The sequence below is a fragment of the Erinaceus europaeus genome, chromosome 3 (assembly GCF_950295315.1).
Source record: "Erinaceus europaeus chromosome 3, mEriEur2.1, whole genome shotgun sequence".
NCBI classification, from domain to species: Eukaryota; Metazoa; Chordata; class Mammalia; order Eulipotyphla; family Erinaceidae; genus Erinaceus; species Erinaceus europaeus.
Window position 1 is genome coordinate 127,615,461 of NC_080164.1, and position 17,137 is coordinate 127,632,597.

At 42.0% G+C, this 17,137-nt stretch overlaps 1 protein-coding gene across 4 annotated transcripts in view; it reads left to right on the plus strand.

The window, feature by feature from the left end:
* FRAS1 (Fraser extracellular matrix complex subunit 1) overlaps window positions 1-17,137 on the plus strand; it is a 532,387-nt gene that overhangs the window by 297,768 nt on the left and 217,482 nt on the right. For all 4 annotated transcript variants that reach the window (XM_060187916.1, XM_060187915.1, XM_060187917.1 and 1 more), the window contains 2 exons: window positions 4,115-4,255; window positions 6,444-6,587. In XM_060187916.1, coding sequence (XP_060043899.1) covers window positions 4,115-4,255; window positions 6,444-6,587 — 285 coding nt within the window. The remainder of the gene's footprint in view (window positions 1-4,114; window positions 4,256-6,443; window positions 6,588-17,137) is intronic.

The following is a 17,137-nucleotide window of genomic DNA, read 5'->3' on the forward strand; positions in this document are numbered from 1 at the left end:
GCAACCCAGGTGTCCAACAACAGATGAGTGGCTGAGCAAGTTGTGGTATATATACACAATGGAATACTACTTAGCTATAAAAAATGGTGACCACCATTTTCAGTCGATCTTGGATGGACCTTGAAAAATTCATATTAAGTGAAATAAGTCAGAAACAGAAGGATGAATATGAGATGATCTCACTCTCAGGCAGAAGTTGAAAAACAAGATCAGAAGCAAACACAATTAGAACCTGAACTGGAGTTGGCGTGTTGCACCAAAGTAAAAGACTCTGGGGTGGGTAGAGGGAGAATATAGGTTCAAGAAGGATGCCAGAAGGACCTAGTGGGGATTGTATTGTTATATGGAAAACTGAGAAATGTTATGCATGTACAAGCTATTGTATTTACTGTTGAATGTAAAACATTAATTCCCCAGTAAAGAAATTTAAAAAAGGAGAGGGAGAATTTTAAATTTTCCCCCATTTTAGTTTTCATCTCTCATCACAGTACTGGAACCTATAGTCTAGAAGATTTTGATATTTACATGATAAATTTGAAGGAGTTTTTTTTTTTTTTTTTTTTTTTGCCATGTGGGCACTAACCAGCTGGTTATCTACTTCCTCTTTGCACATTTACAATGAAAATAGTTCTGAAATTGGCTGTAGTGATGTTGTTTGGTCTGTTTCTAAAATCTAACAGGTGCAAGGGGACTCACCTCTAAAAAAATTGGTTTTGACCTTAAAAATGGTTTTTGAGGGGGTTGGGCGGTAGAGTAGTGGGTTAAGCACACATGGCAGGAAGCACCAGGACTGGCGGAAGGATCCAGGTTTGAGCCCCAGGTTTCCCACCTGCAGGGGGGGTTGCCTCACAAGCGGTGAAGCAGGTCTGCAGGTGTCCATCTTTCTCCTCCCCCTCCCCCATCTTCCCCTCCTCTCTCCATTTTCTCTCTGTTATATCCAACAACATCAATAACAACAATAATAATAATAACCATAAAATAACAAGAGCAACAAAAAAAGGGGGGGAAATAGCCTCCAGGAGCAGTGGATTAGTGGTGTAGGCCCCAAGCTCCAGCAATAACGGTGGAGGCAAAAAAAAAGTTTTTTGACATTAAAAATCAGAGGGCTTTATCAGTATATGTGAAAGTAGGGACCTTGGACCACGTTTTTTTCTCTTTTTTGTCAAAAGAGAAAGTCTTATTGTCTGGAATGTCAATAGGAAATACACCTCTTTCTATATATATAATATACATAATATATATTATATATAATAGAAAAAATATAACAATATTTTAATTATTTCAGGTGCAGTTTTTCTGGTGTCACTTGACTGGACTTTACAGCCACCTAAGGATACTTTCAGTACTGACACCTTCAGTGCTTAAGAAGCTCAGTTGTGCTCTTTCAGAAATATACTTAGCTATCAACTGGAGAGGCACTCTTTCTAAAAATGGAGCATTACTTGGAGAAATTATTTATAGAACTTCTTTCATAGCTCTTCCATAGATGCCCTATAATGGGGTTAGTCTTCCTTGAAGGAACTTAGATTTCAAACCAGAACTTCTGCTATGAAATCAGCTTCTATAAAATGATCAGGCCTCATAAAAGTCATTGAAATCGTGCAAGACATTTCCCAAAGCAGCACAGAACTGAAATTGGATAAGAGGGTTTTAAAGATGCAAATGCAAATGACTGGACCTGTAGGCAGACTGCATCAGTGAGGGAAAGGCACTTTGAGAGGATGGGCACTCTGTGTCACATGGCAGCTCTCTCTCTGACTCCCTGTCTACGTGGTGCTTAAACATTTGCAGTGAAAGTGATTCTGAAGTTGGCCATGCTCATTTCTAGTGAGGCTTTTTTTTTATTATTCCCTTTTGTTGCCCTTGTTGTCTTATTGTTGTCATTGTTGTTAGATAGGACAGAGAGAAACCGAGAGGAGAGGGGAAGACAGAGAGGGGGAGAGAAAAATAGATACCTGCAGACCTGCTTCACTGCCTGTGAAGCGACTCCCCTGCAGGTGGGGAGCCAGGGTCTCGAACTAGGATCCTTACACTGGTCCTTGCGCTTTGTAGCATGTGTGCTTAACCTGCTGCGCTACCGCCTGACTCCTGTGAGGCTTATTTCTAAAGTTAGTGGGTGGCAAAGAGACTTTCTCCTGGAACTTCTGGCCCATTGGATTTCAACTCAGCTCTTTGCTTTTCTGTTTTATCTAATTCAGTAATAACCTTTATGCAGAGTCACCTTGTCAGCATTAACTTTGCACCCAAATGGAGTGAATTAAATAAAAAAGATACATTGTGTGGGTATCACACATTTATTCACTGCTCCCCAGGTTATAACCCAACAGTGAAATACTTTAGTTATCTGTTCACTAGGGAGGTATAACAGAAAGAGCTAGGGATTTTAACAGTTTGTATAAAGTCTAGTAGAAACATATCACAGGAATATTTAAGCACACAGAAGTATGTTGTTTTCCCAAATCATTCTGGAAAGTGTTATGTTGACAGTATAATTTAAGTGTGTGTGTGTGTGTTTAGTGGTGCCATCTGAATTTCTATTAAGTACTATTTTATATTGTGTTAAATATGTCTTAAATAATGGATTGTGTCCATTTCTTTTGTAATAGTTGCATATATACCAGTTGATGTATTCTGTTCTGTTTTTTTTATAATTTTTTGTTATCTTTATTTGTATATTAGATAGAGACAACCAGAAATTGAGGGGTTTTCTCACTAGGTCCCTGATGGTCAGATGTCAAAGTATTAGAAATACAGAAAACATGAAGGCATAACTAACCCATTGGTTACCCTCGGAAAATGACACTAAAGCCCTTTTATTCTTCAAGGTCTGATGTAGCTAACTAAGCAGAGATATTTTCTTTTAAAATATTTCTTTTTAGGGGGTCGGGCAGTAGTGCATCGGGCTAAGCACACATGGTATGAAGTGCAAGGATCAGCATAAGGATCCCGGTTCCAGCCCCTGGCTCCCCACCTGCAGGGGAATTACTTCACAAGCGGTGAAGCAGGTCTGCAGGTGTCTGTCTTTCTCTCCCTCTCTCTGTCTTTCCCTCTTCTCTCCATTTCTCTCTGTTCTCTCCAACAACAATGACATCAATAACAACAATAATAACCACAACAACTATAAAAAAACAAGGGCAACAAAAGGGGAAAAGTAGCCTCCAGGAGCAGTAAATTTGTGGTGCAGGCACAGAGCCCCAACAATAACCCTGGAGGCAAGAAAAAAATCTTTTTAAACCTCTGGTCACTTACTGCAGGTAATGGTAATAGTTGTGACTGAGATTCCCTAAACTCTGACTATGTGTCCAACATACTTTCAGGCACTTTACATGCATCAACCCAATTAGTGTCCACAACACCCTACGTGGCATGTACGGTTTATATTTTCGTTTTTGAGTTGAAGAAGTAGGAGCTTTGATGAGAAATTATGTAGCTTAGTCAAGGTCACAGAGTTTTGAGGTGATGCTCTTATTTGCTCTGTTATTTTGCCCCCTGTTGATAATCTCCCATTTATTTGTTTGTGTGTCTATGAACACAGCTAATTTGAGTGTTTGAAATATTGGTTCACTTCTGTCCTTTGGGGGGTGGAGTTCTACCTGAGAATAGGCACTGTATAAACTTTTGTGGAATCAGGAAACAATGCTATATTTTCCCCAGAAGAAAACACCACATTCATATGGTTTTACCTGAGAAAATATGAATCACAGGTAAGTACAGGTAACAGAGAGAAGGATGGCACCCTCCTCTCTGTCCCTTTAGTCTGAGCAGCCTGGTGAAGCAGTTCATTGCCAGCTATGCTGCTCTTCCTTCCTTCAGGAGAACTTTCCTCTAGAGTACTGTGGCTTCTTGCTCCCTATCTGAGAATGGAAGCATGGGACAAAAGAAACATATGACTCTACATGAGGCTGTTTTTCTATTGTGACATGTATTCTGCAGGTGCTTGCTTTGCAGGACTTTGACTTTTCAGAAACAAGTGCATGAGATGTGCACCATCCTAAAACCATGGGCAAAACCCAGTGAGTGTGCAGGATGGATCCCAGCCAGGGGCTGTAACAAGAGAGACAGAGATACTGCCCTTGTCCCTCAGAGACTGTTGTGTTTTCTGCTCTTTATCCAGCTTGCCACCAGTCCTGCCTGGGGTGTGTCGGGAAGAGTGCCCAGCACTGCACAGCCTGCCCATCTTCCCACGTACTGCTGGATGGGCGCTGCCTCTCCCAGTGCCCGGATGGATACTTCAGCCAGGACAGCAGTTGTACAGGTGCGTATGGAACATGCTGGGGCATAGTCCGTATGCTCATGTTTTGTCATGATGGGCAGCCAGACACTGTAATTAAAAATGTCATATCAAGGGTTTGGGCTGTAAATCCTTGTCCTGAACTTTGGGAGTAGAGATGAAACAAGTGAAATCCTGTTCTTCTGAGGAGGAGTTGTGGGTGATGCGGAAAAAAATGGAGCCAATGGATCCTATCCATACAGGAAGGGGTGGGCTTGATGCTGGTCATTACCACGGTGACAAGCTACCGCAGGTTCTAAGGCATTTGTATAGAATCAGGTATTGGGGAGAGGAAAGAGAAGTATTTATTTTATAGTTCAGTCTGATATATATTTCAAACCATCTTTATATTTCAGAACCGGAAACTCTAGAAGTTGCCAGCTGAGATTAGTTCAGGGTTTTATAGGAATTGACAAAATACTAAAATTTTAACACCTTACTGTAGTACTATATTTTTTTCTGTTGCAATGGATTAAAAGACAGAAACACATTCTGTCATGATTACCATTTTAGTTCTGAAAATAGACAGCTGAGAACAGCTTGTAGGAAACAGTCCATTGTTATGACATTATATTGCATATATTTATGGAGCTGGAAAGCATGTTGTAAAATTTAAAAACTCTTTTTTAGAATAAAGGAACAATTGTTAGATTCCTCTAGCCTCAGGCTTCAAAGAGGGCATTTAATGTGAACACAATTTTAGACGATTGAAGATCAATACTATATTTACTTGGGAATTTTCCTTTCTCAAGTACCTTTTTAATCTCTCTCAGGCCTGATTCTCCACTTGGCTTTAACCACTCCCATCAGGCCCAGTGGGAGAGTGGAACTGATCCTTTGTCAGGGATGGTGCCCTTAAAAACTGTTGTTCATCCTCCTGTGTGCTTTGCCTAGCCCAGCTGGTTTTCTATGTGTAAACTGTTTGGGGAAGTAACTACTGAGTAGTTCCCATCCTTCTCTGCCTACACCTCTGCCCCTCGGAGCCAGCAGAGGGCTGGCACGGCGAGCTCCTCAGCCACTGGAAATCTCCTGGTGGGGAGGAAGAACCAGGAGCTGGAAACCATCTCAAGAATGCTGGTATCTTCTGGACAGGCTTTTTTAAAGTTAAGAGCCCCAGGAATGTAGAAAGGGTGATAGCTAGTGCTAACCTTCTAATCAGCAGTTCATTTTTCTTACTTTTTTTTTTTTTTTTAAATAACTCTTTATCTTCTCCTGGCTTTTCTCCAGAAGAAGTAAGAGGCAGTTTGCCCACCAACTCTGAGCCAGAAGGGCATTTTTGTCTTCATTTCCAGCCAGTGCCACCCAGCTCCAGTTCCTCCCCTCCTTTCCTCCAGGAATCAGGCTGCTTAGACCCCCTCTTCCTTGGCAGAGAGCTCCTCACATCTCCTGCCATGCACTTGCTCTCGCCGCCTGCTTTGGCAACAAGAATGCCTCTGCAGCTGCAACTTCTTTCATTGCTTGCCATCCTTCCCTTTATTGCCTACACCGACTGTGACTCGCTTGTTTGTTTGGTATTTATTTATTTATTTATTTATCAGCAGTATGGTGCCTCTTATTAATTTGGTGGTATTTCTGGAGAAGCAGAGCTTTGACATAAATTCGTCTCAAAAACTGAACTTCAAACACAGCTTGTAGTAACCTCAAGAAAGAAGACTTTTTAATGTAATTTTAAATATACTAATTAAGCACACCTGCCGGAATAGGCATCCCACTTGTGATCCAAAAGGAAACTATGGCTATGGCTGGCATCTAGCTATGGAAAAGTTTTGATGTCCCTTGGTGTGTGTGGTTCCTCCTTTGGTTGTCAACACTTTCAGAGAAGCAGAGTATCTTGCTCCTTTCCCTGTCTTGCTCTATCTGACTCATGCCATTTCAAGAAGGGGAGAAGGCCTTCTACTGACGTTGGCTTTTTGATGTGGTTATTCTAGGTTCTCTGGAATGTGTGACCAGTTACTCCATTTTAATAACTCTCATCATGTGTGCTATCTTCACTGACTCCAGATGTCACTGAACTGAGCTCTAAGGTTGTGCCAGCCTCGCTCAGGAAGCTTCCTGAGGTGGCCAGTGTTTGAGGTCAGCTCTGAATGCACTTTGCTGAGTGTATTCAATCCTGCATGTACTGACATGTTGGACTGAGAGCTTAATTCTTCGTTCTTGCTTTCTCTCCCCCTAGAATGTCACCCAACCTGCAGGCAGTGCCGTGGCCCCTTGGAATCTGATTGCATCTCCTGTCACCCTCATGTCACCCTTACTGATGGGAGCTGCAGGACCAGCTGTAAGGAGGAGCAGTTCCTCAACTTCGTGGGGTACTGTGCTGGTGAGTATGAACTTACTAAATTAGAAATAGAGGCCACAGGCTGGGCTTCTGCATTCTAGGCTTAAGAAAGCTTTGGAACCTTTCCATCATCATGAGATTAAGAGCTCTTTTTTAAATGTTCACTTTTTGATTAATAAGTTACAAGATTGTAAGATTGCAGTGTATAGCTCCACACCACACCACACCCACCACCAAAGTTCTGTATCCCACCCTCCTACCTCCCAAAGATAACCAACATAGTTCTCACAGTTAGAAACAGTTTACTTGCTTCTGTTTTTTTTTTTTCTTAAAAGTTCATGTGTCAGATCTCTAGATTACACATATGAGTGAAATCATCTGATAGTTCTTTCTTCTTTTTACTTAATTCACTAAGCATAATCACCTCCAGTTCTATCCATTTTTTTAAAGATTTCATTTATTTATTAATGAGAAACATAGGAGAAGAGAGAAAGAACCAGGCATCACCCTGGTACATGTGTTGCCAGGGATCGAACTCAGGACCTCATGCTTGAGAGTCCACTGCTTTATCCACTGCACCATCTCCCGGACCACCTGTTCTATCCATTTTGTCTCAAAGGACACAAGACCATCTTTTTTTTTTTTTATTGTAGAGTAGTGTTCCTTGGAATATATATCCTATAACTTCTTTAGGCAGTCACCTAATAATGGGCAGGTAGGCTGCTACTACTCTTTGGCTATTGTGAATAATGCAGCTATGAACATACGGGTGCATATGTCCCTTCTAATTAGTATTTGAGTGTCCACTGAATAAATTCCTAACAGAACAGTGGTATTTCTGGGTCATAAGGAAATTCCATTTTTATTTATTTAAGGACTGTCCATACACTCTTCCAAAGGGGCTGTACCAGTTTGCATTCCCACCAGCAGTGTAGGAGAATTAAGTTCTTTTGGGGGAGACATTGTCTCATGTTTGGGAACTTGCTTCACTGCTTTCTATCAGACATTTAGTAAATGTAATAGAATTGCATTGAAATCTCCCAACAACACTCATGCAGTTAAAAAAAAAAAACCTCAGAACCTCAGAAGCTCATTTTATGAGAAATGAAGCTACGGGAGCACCTTACATGCATGTGACACATTTCAGCTTACAAGAGCAGAACATATTTTCAGAAGTCACTCTGAACACTCTCTATCTCATTATATCCTGCCTGTTACTGTGGAGAATTTTTGCCATTAGCTCCAGGCACAAATATTTAAGGAGATTAACCTGAAAGTAAATCACTTGCCTCAGGGATTGGGATTTTTTTTCCCTTCTTGTTTTGGGACACAGATGTCAAAATGAACTGAATCAGGAAAACATCCTGGGATTTGGATAATGATGGAGGAGCCATTGGTGGTGCTTGCAGTTATCTATCCATTCATACAGCCACTGCCATTGAGTGTCTGCCAATAGTTTACTAATAGTCTACCACTAGTCATAAGACACACACACACACACACACACACACACACACACACACACACACACACCCTTACCACATACACCACACATACACACACACACATACACACACACACAAAAGATACATAAAACAATGACCTTCAAAGAGCTTACAGACTAGATTATAGGCCACTTATATTAAGTGTTTCCTGGAAAATTGTATGAGAAATTTGAGGCAATTCACCTGTAGTATCTGTTATCACAGCCCTGAAGGGCTTGGCTGGAAGGCTTCCTGGACACCTAGGGGTAAGTGGGCAAGGGAAGAGGGCTAAGGAGCTGGTGGGATGTACATTGGTGGTGGGGTTGACCTGACTGTAGGGTTTGTCCTGGGTTAGGAGGTGGTTTCCTAACATCCATGTCCAGCAGAGAAGCAACTATAGAAGCCATAACACCTTCCTTCTGTACCCCAAAAAGAATTTTGGCTCATATGCTCTAAAGGGGAAATGTTAAGGGAAGATGACCAGAGGTCTCTGAACCCTAGTTACACTGGGATTTGGAACTTTTGTTACCAGGAACCTTTGTTTTTGTCCCATCACTGAGAGGGAAGAGAATTTAGAGAAAACCCAAAGGAGTCAGGTACTGTTTCCCTTATCTGAGAGAAGAGGAAAAAGAAGGACAGTATAAGATGTGATAGTTGTCAGTGTAGCTTAAAATGGAAGTGAAAGCAGGGCCTTAGAAGTGAATAAAAGGTGGGGTCAGGTGGTGGCACACTGGTTAAGCCCTCATGTTACAGTGCACAAGGATGAAGGTTCAAGCCCCTGGTCCCTGCCTGCGGGGGGAAAGCTTCATGAGTGATGAAGCAGTGCTACAGGTGTCTTTCTGTCACTCTCCCTCTCTATCTTCCCCATCCCCTCTCAACTTCTTTCTGTCTCTAGCTAGTAAATAAATAAATTAATGAATTAATTAAATATTTTTTAAGAAGAAGTGAATAAAAGGGAGTCGGGCAGTAGCACAGTGGGTTAAACGCAGGTGGCACAAAGCCCAAGGACCAGCATAAGGATCCTGGCTCGAGCCCCGGCTCCTCACCTGCAGGGAAGTCACTTCACAAGTGGTGAAGCAGGTCTGCAGGTGTCTATCTTTCTCTCTCCCGCTCTGTTTTCCTCTCCTCTCTCCATTTCTCTCTGTCCTATCCAACAATGACAACATAAATAACAACAATAATAACTACAACAATAAAAAACAAGAGCAACAAAAGGGAATAAGTAAATATTTTTTTTAAAAAGAAGTGAATAACAATGGGCTTTGATTTCCACATGGGTCAGTCATCTTTACCCCAATGGCCAACATGCTTCTAGAGGTCCCATGTTCATTCACCCATAGCATCATAAGTCAAAGCTGAGCGGTGCTCTCATCTCTCTCTCTCTCTCCCTCTCTCTCATCAAAATAAAGAAAATATATACTTTTTAATTATAGCCATTGTATCAAGCATTTCACAAAGCCCAGGGCATTTTAAATGCGTCTGTATATGGCTATTCTCAGCTTTATCGTCCTTCTCTGAGCAGGAGAAAGGTTATACTTTAGAAAGGAAAATGGAGATAGCACCTCAGGCTTGGGAATTTTTGGATAATGTTGAGATGTGCACAAAATGTTATTTTAAAAAATCTGAAGAAGCAATTGCATTCTCCATAGCACCTAGCTAAGCCATTTCTCATTCCTCGCCCCAGTTCATTTATCTTTGTTGAAGACCTTCAGCCCTGGTCTGAATCTTGAACAGTGCATGCTTGCTTTGATCACACACACACACACACACACACACACACACACACACACACACACACACACACACAATACACACACACACACACTATATCCATAAGTGATAACACACACTGGAGTAACTGGAGCTGTTCCCAGGATGTGTTTATTCTTGTTTGTCTGGTGGATTACAGGCAATTTTTTTTCTTAAACAGTACTGTTGCAAAGAGGTCTCTGATGATGATCTCAAGTATAACTCATATAAAGACTCAGTCAATCTTATGCGTAAACTCTGCTACCCCACACATTTTAGGCATGATCACAGGAATAGGGTTTCTTCTTCTTCTTCTCCTTCTCCTTCTCCTTCTCCTTCTCCTTCTCCTTCTCCTTCTCCTTCTCCTTCTCCTTCTCCTCCTCCTCCTCCTCCTCCTCCTCCTCCTCCTCCTCCTCCTTCTCCTTCTCCTTCTCCCTCTCCTCCTCCTCTTTCTCCTTCCTCTTCTTCTCCTACTCATACTCCTTCTTCTTTAATTACCACCAGACTTATCTCTGGGGCTCTGTGCCAGCACTACAAATCCACCACTCCTGGTAGCCATTTTTTCCTTCTCCCCCCCTTTCTATTTTATTCCATAGGACAGAGAGAAGTTGAGAGGGGAGCAGAAGATAGGGTAGGAGAGTAAAAGACACCGATATGCCTGTTTTACTGCTCCTGAAGCAGTTCCCCCTGCAGTTGGGGAATAAGGGCTCATACCCAGGTCCTTCTGAATGATAATATGTGTGCTCAACAGGGTGCACCACCACCTGCCCAGACCCCAAAATCAGGTACATTGAAGACAGAAGTCATTGTCATGGGCTAGTTTCTGCTGGGCACCCCCCTAGTACTTTACCCTGCTTAGAGAAGAATCATGAGATGTTCCAGAGGGGTTAATTATGACCCAACTTTAGGCAACATTTCAATTAAAACTAAATACACCACCATAAAAAAAATCCCAGGATATCAGGTTCAGGGTAAAGATAGCAGGTGGTCTACTTGTGGCTAGCCTCAGGACCCTGTGTCCACAGATAATCTCCACCTTCTCCTGGGCCCTTCAAATTTTACTTTTTTGAATTTAAATGGACCATCATCCTCACTGCTTCTCAGACTCAGAGTCAGGAAGACGGTGCTCCAGGTCTTCAGGTGTATTTAACCAGAAACCTAAGAATTGCTGTGGAAGCTCCCTCTCCTTATCCCTCAGGGCTGAAAGATCAGCAACTTCTTCTGCTCCAGCTAGGGTGAAGCATGTGGAATTGCCACTCTTTGACAGCTTCTGCTCACAGATTGGCAATCTCACATGGTTAACCAAATAGATAACTGTGACTCAGTGCTGACTGAAACAATGCCCTCTCCCTTCACAGACTCAGCAACTTTCTCATTAAGGACTCTGACCTCCCAACTGTATTCCTTCAACTACCTCTTAAGTACCTCTTTCCTGCCCTGAGTCATTCCTTGCAAGCTGTCTTCCACAGGTCTTTCTCTTCACACAACTATGACCATCATACTCCTCGGCTTTAAAACCTTCAACAGGCCCCACAGGAGTCATGACAAAAAACATTCTCATTTAACAGAACAAACAGAAGTATTCAAGCTAGCCTTGCACACAGAAGAATTCAAGAATTCAATGGTGTTTCAGGTCTCACCAGCCCATACCCAGGGCTGACATTCTTTTTGTTGGTGCTTGAAGAGATGTTGTTCTTTGGAGCACTGCTTGGTGTGGTTTATGGTAATGTGGGGGATTGAACCTGGAACCTCAGAGCCTTAGGCATAAATCCCTTGAATCTTTTGTATAACCATTATGCTGTCTCTACAGCCCATTACTCATCTTTTTAAGTCATATCAGTTAAGACATGTTCCTAAAAGTCTTCATTCACACACACACACACACACACACACACACACACACACACACACACACACACACACACACACCATTCTTGGTCAGGATCCTCACCCACAAGCTCATCTCATAACTACTGTAAGACTGTGTTCAACATAGAGTCATCTAGTCTAGTCCCATTGATTCTTTATTCTAATGGTCCTCTATTAGACTTAAAAAAATTAATGCATTTCCTGATCACCAAATTTACTATCAAAGGGGACTCTGGACATTACAGAGAACTGAACTCATTAAATATTAAATTTTTCCGGGAGTCGGGCGGTAGCACAGCGGGTTAAGCGCAGGTGGCGCAAAGTGCAAGGACTGGCATAAGGATCCCGGTTCGAGCCCCCGGCTCCCCGCCTGCAGGAGAGTCACTTCACAAGCAGTGAAGCAGGTCTGCAGGTGTCTACCTTTCTCTCTCCCACTCTGTCCTCCCCATCTCTCTCAATTTCTCTCTGTCCTATCCAACAACAACATCAATCATAACTACAACAATAAAACAACAAGGGCAACAAAAGGGAATAAATAATAAAAATATTTTTAAAAATTAATTTTTTCCAATCTCCTTATATAAACATTTATTTATAAAGTCTTCTCCAGTGGAAAATTTTTAAGATCTGCATGCAAAATAGATGGAAATAATAAAGTCACCATGAAGGTCTACATGCTGCCTCCTCTCTCTGCCTACAATCTGTGCTTGCTCCAGTCCACCTGCCACACCATGTGCTAACTTCTTGCTTATAAGTCTTATTTAAATCACAGTCCTATTCCAATGCTTTCATTGCTCTCCTACTCACAATGTTCAGTCCAAAAAATATATTTCTTCATTTTGGCCCAAAATAAGATTCTCTTCATCTTGGTCCCAACTTGTCTAATCATCTATGTGATATGTCTTAGTATAAACCACATTCTCCAACTATATCAGACCACTGACTGGCTGTGAACACCAGTGTTTGCCTCCTGGGCTTGTCTCCTGGTAGACCCACACCTGAAGGTACACCTGATCTGCCTCTGTCTAGCTGAGTCCTAGTTATGCTTCCAGGAGACCATTAGGTTATCCTTCCTCCATAACACAGGTCATATTTTTTTATTTCTCCTTTCTCCTAATCACTACTACCTTTACTGTCCATTGGTGGTATTATCTGTTTGTTAATTGCACTTGGGTCATTAAGTTCACTGACTTAAATAGCCCAGAATACCTCTGGGTCCCTTCAAACAGCAATTCAGCATCTTATGCTCAGTGGATTCTCACTAAATATTCACTAATGTGCTATAACAATACTAGGAAATGTTTGCTTCTCCTGACAGCTGCTGTTTCATATTCTAAAGAATCAGATACTGAATTCAAGTTTGCAAAGCACCCTGCCAATTAGTCCCACCATGCCCAAATTCTTGTTTCAGGGAGGGTGTAGATGCCTCCTATTGGCCTACTTCCCAAGTCAGTCCTGTCTTTAGTTGGTGGTACTCGTAGTAGACTCATACTCTACAGCTATGGTATCTCATTGGTCATAATCTTAGACTTCCTGTGTCTTCCCTTTTTGTTGTTCTTATAAAGTAAGCTGTCTCTACAACTGGATTTTACCCTGAGTTTAGCAAGTTTTGAATACAACCCGGTTGCTGCCAGTTCAGTCTTTCTAGGGAAAACTTAGACCCCGATGTCTAGTCTTCAGCTGAGATTGCATGCAAGAAGTAATGATCACTGAGGATCACAGCACAAGCAGTCACACTTGGAGTACTACTATTGATTTGCCGTGTCCTTCTCCATGAAACTGGACAACTGAGGTGCCAATACTGTCCCAGACTGAGTTTTTCAGCTTGATACTGGAATTATCAAGATTAACTTTTTGATTCAGTTAGAGAGACAGACACAGAAGGAGAGGCACCTTTCCTCAGAGCTTCCCTCAGTACCCTGGCACTTTCATGGGCTCCTGGGACTTAAACCTGAACTGTGCACATAGCAAAGCATTTGCCACACTGGAACTGTATTTTCAGACACTTAACTTTCAAATAGATACACAGAGAGTGGGAGAGACACCACAACACTGGAGTTTCTACCAGTGCCATTGGATGCCTGTGTATTGCTGGGACTCAAACCTAAACTATGTGGATTGCAGGGCATGCACCATAGTGGGTAAACTACCGCTTGGGCCCCTCCTTTGGGTTCTTATGGAGAAAAAGAGTTAATATTGGGTCTGGGTGGTAGCTTACCCAGTAGAGCATACACATTACCACATATGAGAACCTGGGTTTAAGCCCTTAGTCCCTACCTGCTGGGGAAGTTTCATTAGTGGTGTAGCAGTCCTACAGATGTCTCTCTCATCTCATTTTCCTCTCTCCCTTTCTATCTCTGTTTTTTAGCCTTTGTAAAGTATAATGAAGAAAAAATTGACTTCCAGGCACAGTAGAGTTGTGCAGGCAACCAGCCCCAGTGATACCCTTGGTAGCAGGAAGGAAGGAAGGAAGGAAGGAAGGAAGGAAGGAAGGAAGGGAGGGAGGGAAGGAGGGAGGGAGGAAAGAAGTGAGGAAGGTTGGAACATTTTAAATAGCTAATTTATTAGAGTGGTCCAATTCTGATGGATTATTTTGTTTATGCAGTTATTTATTTATTCTACTTATGATTTCACATTGGTTTACAGAATCATAAGATTTCATGGGCATGTGGGTATGTACAGCTCACTGGGGTATCAAAGCCCCCACTCTGACAACCACTATACTTTTCACAAGTCCTGGGAAACAGTGTGGCTACTTTCTTGTTTGCACATTCATTCGCTTAACTGCTGGTTCATATTTTCGTAAGTCTGTACCAGAGTCTAAGCAAGTGAAGGCAAGTCAGTGAGGAAATAATTATCTTGAACATTTTCATATTGCCTTCTGTGGGTACTTAGCTTCTGAGCAATGATTAATAGGTGTTGCGTGAAAAGAAGACTCCTGGCCAAATCAATTTGAGAAGTCCTCTGAACTAAAGTTAAACTGCTCTCTCTGTCGTAGGCTTTCTCAGAACCTTCACCGAAAAGATGTGCATGTGAGTGATGTTGGCACAATGGAGTCTTCATGTCATTTCCCAAGCATTAGACTGCCCACCCCTCCCCTTCATTTAGTACCGCCTCTCACAGTGCTAAGCAGGGGTTTGTACAACTGTCCTTGGGAATCCTGAACGGATAGGGCGAACAATTTGTTGTCACTCCCGGGAGAAGAAATGGCACCAAGGGCACATCCTCAGAGAGTGACCCACTCTCTCACTCCCTTCTTATTTCTGTGGTCAGCTGGAGGAGGGGGAGCTGTGGGGGGGGCGGGGCGGGCGGGGCAGCTCTGCTATCCTTTTGTATGCTGAGGAGCACTGGTAAGTGATAAGAGAATTATACACTCACATTGGGTCTGAAATTCATTTACCCTCAGAACCCAAGTGAAGCCATTTGTTCACTGATTAATAGACCTGACAGTATTCTTTTTTTTTTAGACATCATAAAAAGCCTTTTAGTTCCTTCTGTGATTCACCCTATTTATTCTTATTACTTCTCAAAGAAGGCCCTCAAAGAAATGATAGAAAAATGTAGAGATGGGAGGCCAGCCGGTGTTGCACTCGGTTAAGCACACATAGTACAAAATGTAAGGATCCGGGTTCAAGTCCCTGGCTCCCCATCTGCAAGGAGGACTTTATGAAGGGTGAAGCAGGTCTGCAGATTCTTTCTCTTTCCTTCTCTTGACCTCCCCCTCCTCTCTCAATTTCTCTGTCCTAACCAGTAAAGTGGAAAAAATGGCCACCAGGAGCAGTGGGTTTGTAGTGTGTGCATTGAATCCCAGTGATAACCCTGGAGGCAAAAAAAAACAACAACAACAACAAAAAAAACAAACCAAAAAACAACTAGAAATGTACAAATTCAAAGAGCAACAAAAGGACTGGAGAGAAAGTTTACCAGGAAGAGTGCTTGCATTGCTATGTCCCTGACCCAGGTTCAATTTGGATCACAGGAGAGACGCTTTGACAACAGAAAAGCCTCTAGTGCAGAAGTTGTGTGTGTGTTTTCTGTCTTTCTGAATAAAAAAGTGGCCCTGAGTGATTAAGTCACACCCGTATAATGCCCCAGTTCCAGATATCTTAAAAATATCTAACTGCAGCACATAGTCAAACAAACAAAACTTAGCTCAAGTTGAGCTTAAATGCCGAGCTGGGAGAGCCCTGAGCAAGCCCGTGTTAGGGCTATCGGCATCTGGAGGCAGCGTGCAAGGCAGAGCCAGTGCTGCCTCTGGTTCGCAGCAGGTTCTGCCTGTGGGGCTGTTGGGTGGCACCGCCTCACGCCATGCTCCTGCTCTAAGGTAGAAGAAAAGAGACTGGCAGCATGCCATAGCATTGGTTGTCAATGTCCTCCTCACCCTGTTTTCACAACCTGGCTCAGATTCTTTTTTTAACTGTGACCAGCTTTCTTCTGGCATCTGTCACATTTTAATTCCTTTCATGCAGTTTGTTTCTACCAATTACCTGGCACTTGACATTGACTAGTTCATGTTCTCTGGGTTTATCTAATAAGTGACTGTTGTGGGGATTCGATATGTGACAAGCACTGTGCTACTTGCTTTGAATGTACTTTGCCATTTAATAATAGCAGTGATCCCTCAAAGTAGATTGAGACTTGATTTCCAGGAAACAAACACAAAAAGACATGAAGGCCTGCTCAAAATGACTGAAACTCAAAATATATAGCCAAGATTTGAACTGAAGGGAGTATGACTGCATAATCCACATATTTAAACATTCTGTGTACTCTGGGACTCAAGAGCTGTTTTTATTTTAAACTTGATTTAACCTTGGTTTGTAGTATTTTTGTGAAAGATTTTTTATGAACACTTTTATAACTATGAACACATTTGTGTACCTGTGTATACTACTTACTCATTCATTATCAAAGTTCCAGTGCCATCTGCCAGAAAGGCTACTCCCTTTTCCTTCTCACCCATCTTTCCCATTCCCTTGATCACCAGCATATTTTTCTCTTTTTTTAATTTTATTTGTATTAGGGATTTTTTAATTACAATATAACAGGGGTATAATCTCACACCATTCCCAGGACTAGAGTTCTCTGTCCCCATTCCCTTTATTGGAAACTGTAGTAGTTCTCCCAAGGTCACAGATGTAGACTGACTATAATTTGTATAACTGTTTGTCTGTCTGCCTATCTATCTATCTATCTATCTATCTATCTATCTATTTTTTCCCATTTTTTTCTATGGTCCTGCCTTCTCTTCCATTTTATCATAGCTATAGTTATTACTACTTCTGAATGTCTTTTTTAATGTCTTTAATGTCTTCTCTCTCTGGAAAAGAGTCCTTTAGTCATCTTCCCCTAACATTTCTCCCCCTCTGGGAGTATGGACCAAAGTTATTTTGGGGGTACAGAAGGTAGAAGTTCTTCTTCTGTAATTGCTTCTCTGTTGGACATAGGCATTGGCAGGTCAATCCATAACCCTAGCCTGTTTGTTATCTT